General features: G+C 38.6%; 1 protein-coding gene across 2 annotated transcripts in view; it reads right to left on the bottom strand.

Annotated features, from left to right (window-relative positions):
- Stx17 (syntaxin 17) overlaps positions 1-986 on the bottom strand; it is a 110,678-nt gene that overhangs the window by 25,317 nt on the left and 84,375 nt on the right. For both annotated transcript variants that reach the window (XM_004645226.3, XM_023705463.1), the window contains exon 4: positions 591-816. In XM_004645226.3, the coding sequence (XP_004645283.1) occupies positions 591-816 (226 nt within the window). The remainder of the gene's footprint in view (positions 1-590; positions 817-986) is intronic.

Below are 986 nucleotides of genomic sequence, written 5' to 3'. Positions count from 1 at the left end.
TTTTTTTTTTTTTTTTGGCAGAACTGGGGATTGAACTCAGGCCCTAGTGTTTGCCAAGGAAGCGCTTATTCCACTGAGCCATCTCCCTGGCCCCCAATACCAGGGATTGAACCCTGGCCCCTGTGTCTGCCTAAGTAAGCACTTCAATCTGCTGAGCTATCCGGCCAGTCCTAAGTAGGGAAATCTTATGAGTTATTCCCATTGTATATTTTTTTAAGTTGTCAGTTAAATTTGGACAACTGGGCAAGAGAACTAACAACCCTGTGAAAACCAAAATGCTTACAAAAAATAAAATCACTTTTGCACTGGAGAGTGGTGAGAAATAAGCTGTACACAAAGGATGACATTATCCTTAGAAAATTTAAAATTTCTTTTCAACACCTAGGCAAATAAGTACTTAAAGATATAAAGTTCCAATACTTGCAGCAATTTTATCCCTAGAGTACACATTTCCAGTGCACTCAGGCCCAAAGTTTGAGTATATTGAGATACCTGAAGACTTACAGATAATCTACAATCATTACACAAGGAAGTGAGCTGTAATTAACTGCATAAATGTAGTCAAGAGTAACACTAGTGTAATACATTACCACCAACAGTCATGGATCTAGTCAAAGAAGGCTCTATTAGAGTTTCTTCATCACTACACTGTTTCTTAAGTTCTTCAACAGATTCCAAATGGAGTTGGAGAAATTCTGCTGTTGCTGCTGATGCCTCTTCTTTAACAGGATCTATCATTCTCTTCAGAAGTATCAAGTCATCTTTTCGGACTTTCAAACAAAGCTTTTCCATTTCTCGAATATTAGAGCGGAGTTGCTATAAAAGAAAAAAATCATTAATGCTAGAAGATTTAGTGTAAACGCTATTTTTTTTTAAAGAAGTAACTTGTCAGGGACGGGGAGATGGCTCAGTGGAATAAGTGCTTCCCTGGCAAGCCCAAGGGCCTGAGTTCAATCCCCTGTTACACACACCCACATACACACAAA

The sequence above is a fragment of the Octodon degus genome, unplaced genomic scaffold, assembly GCF_000260255.1.
Source record: "Octodon degus isolate 3935 unplaced genomic scaffold, OctDeg1.0 scaffold00221, whole genome shotgun sequence".
Lineage (NCBI taxonomy): Eukaryota > Metazoa > Chordata > Mammalia > Rodentia > Octodontidae > Octodon > Octodon degus.
This window is presented reverse-complemented; position numbering and strand designations above follow the sequence as displayed.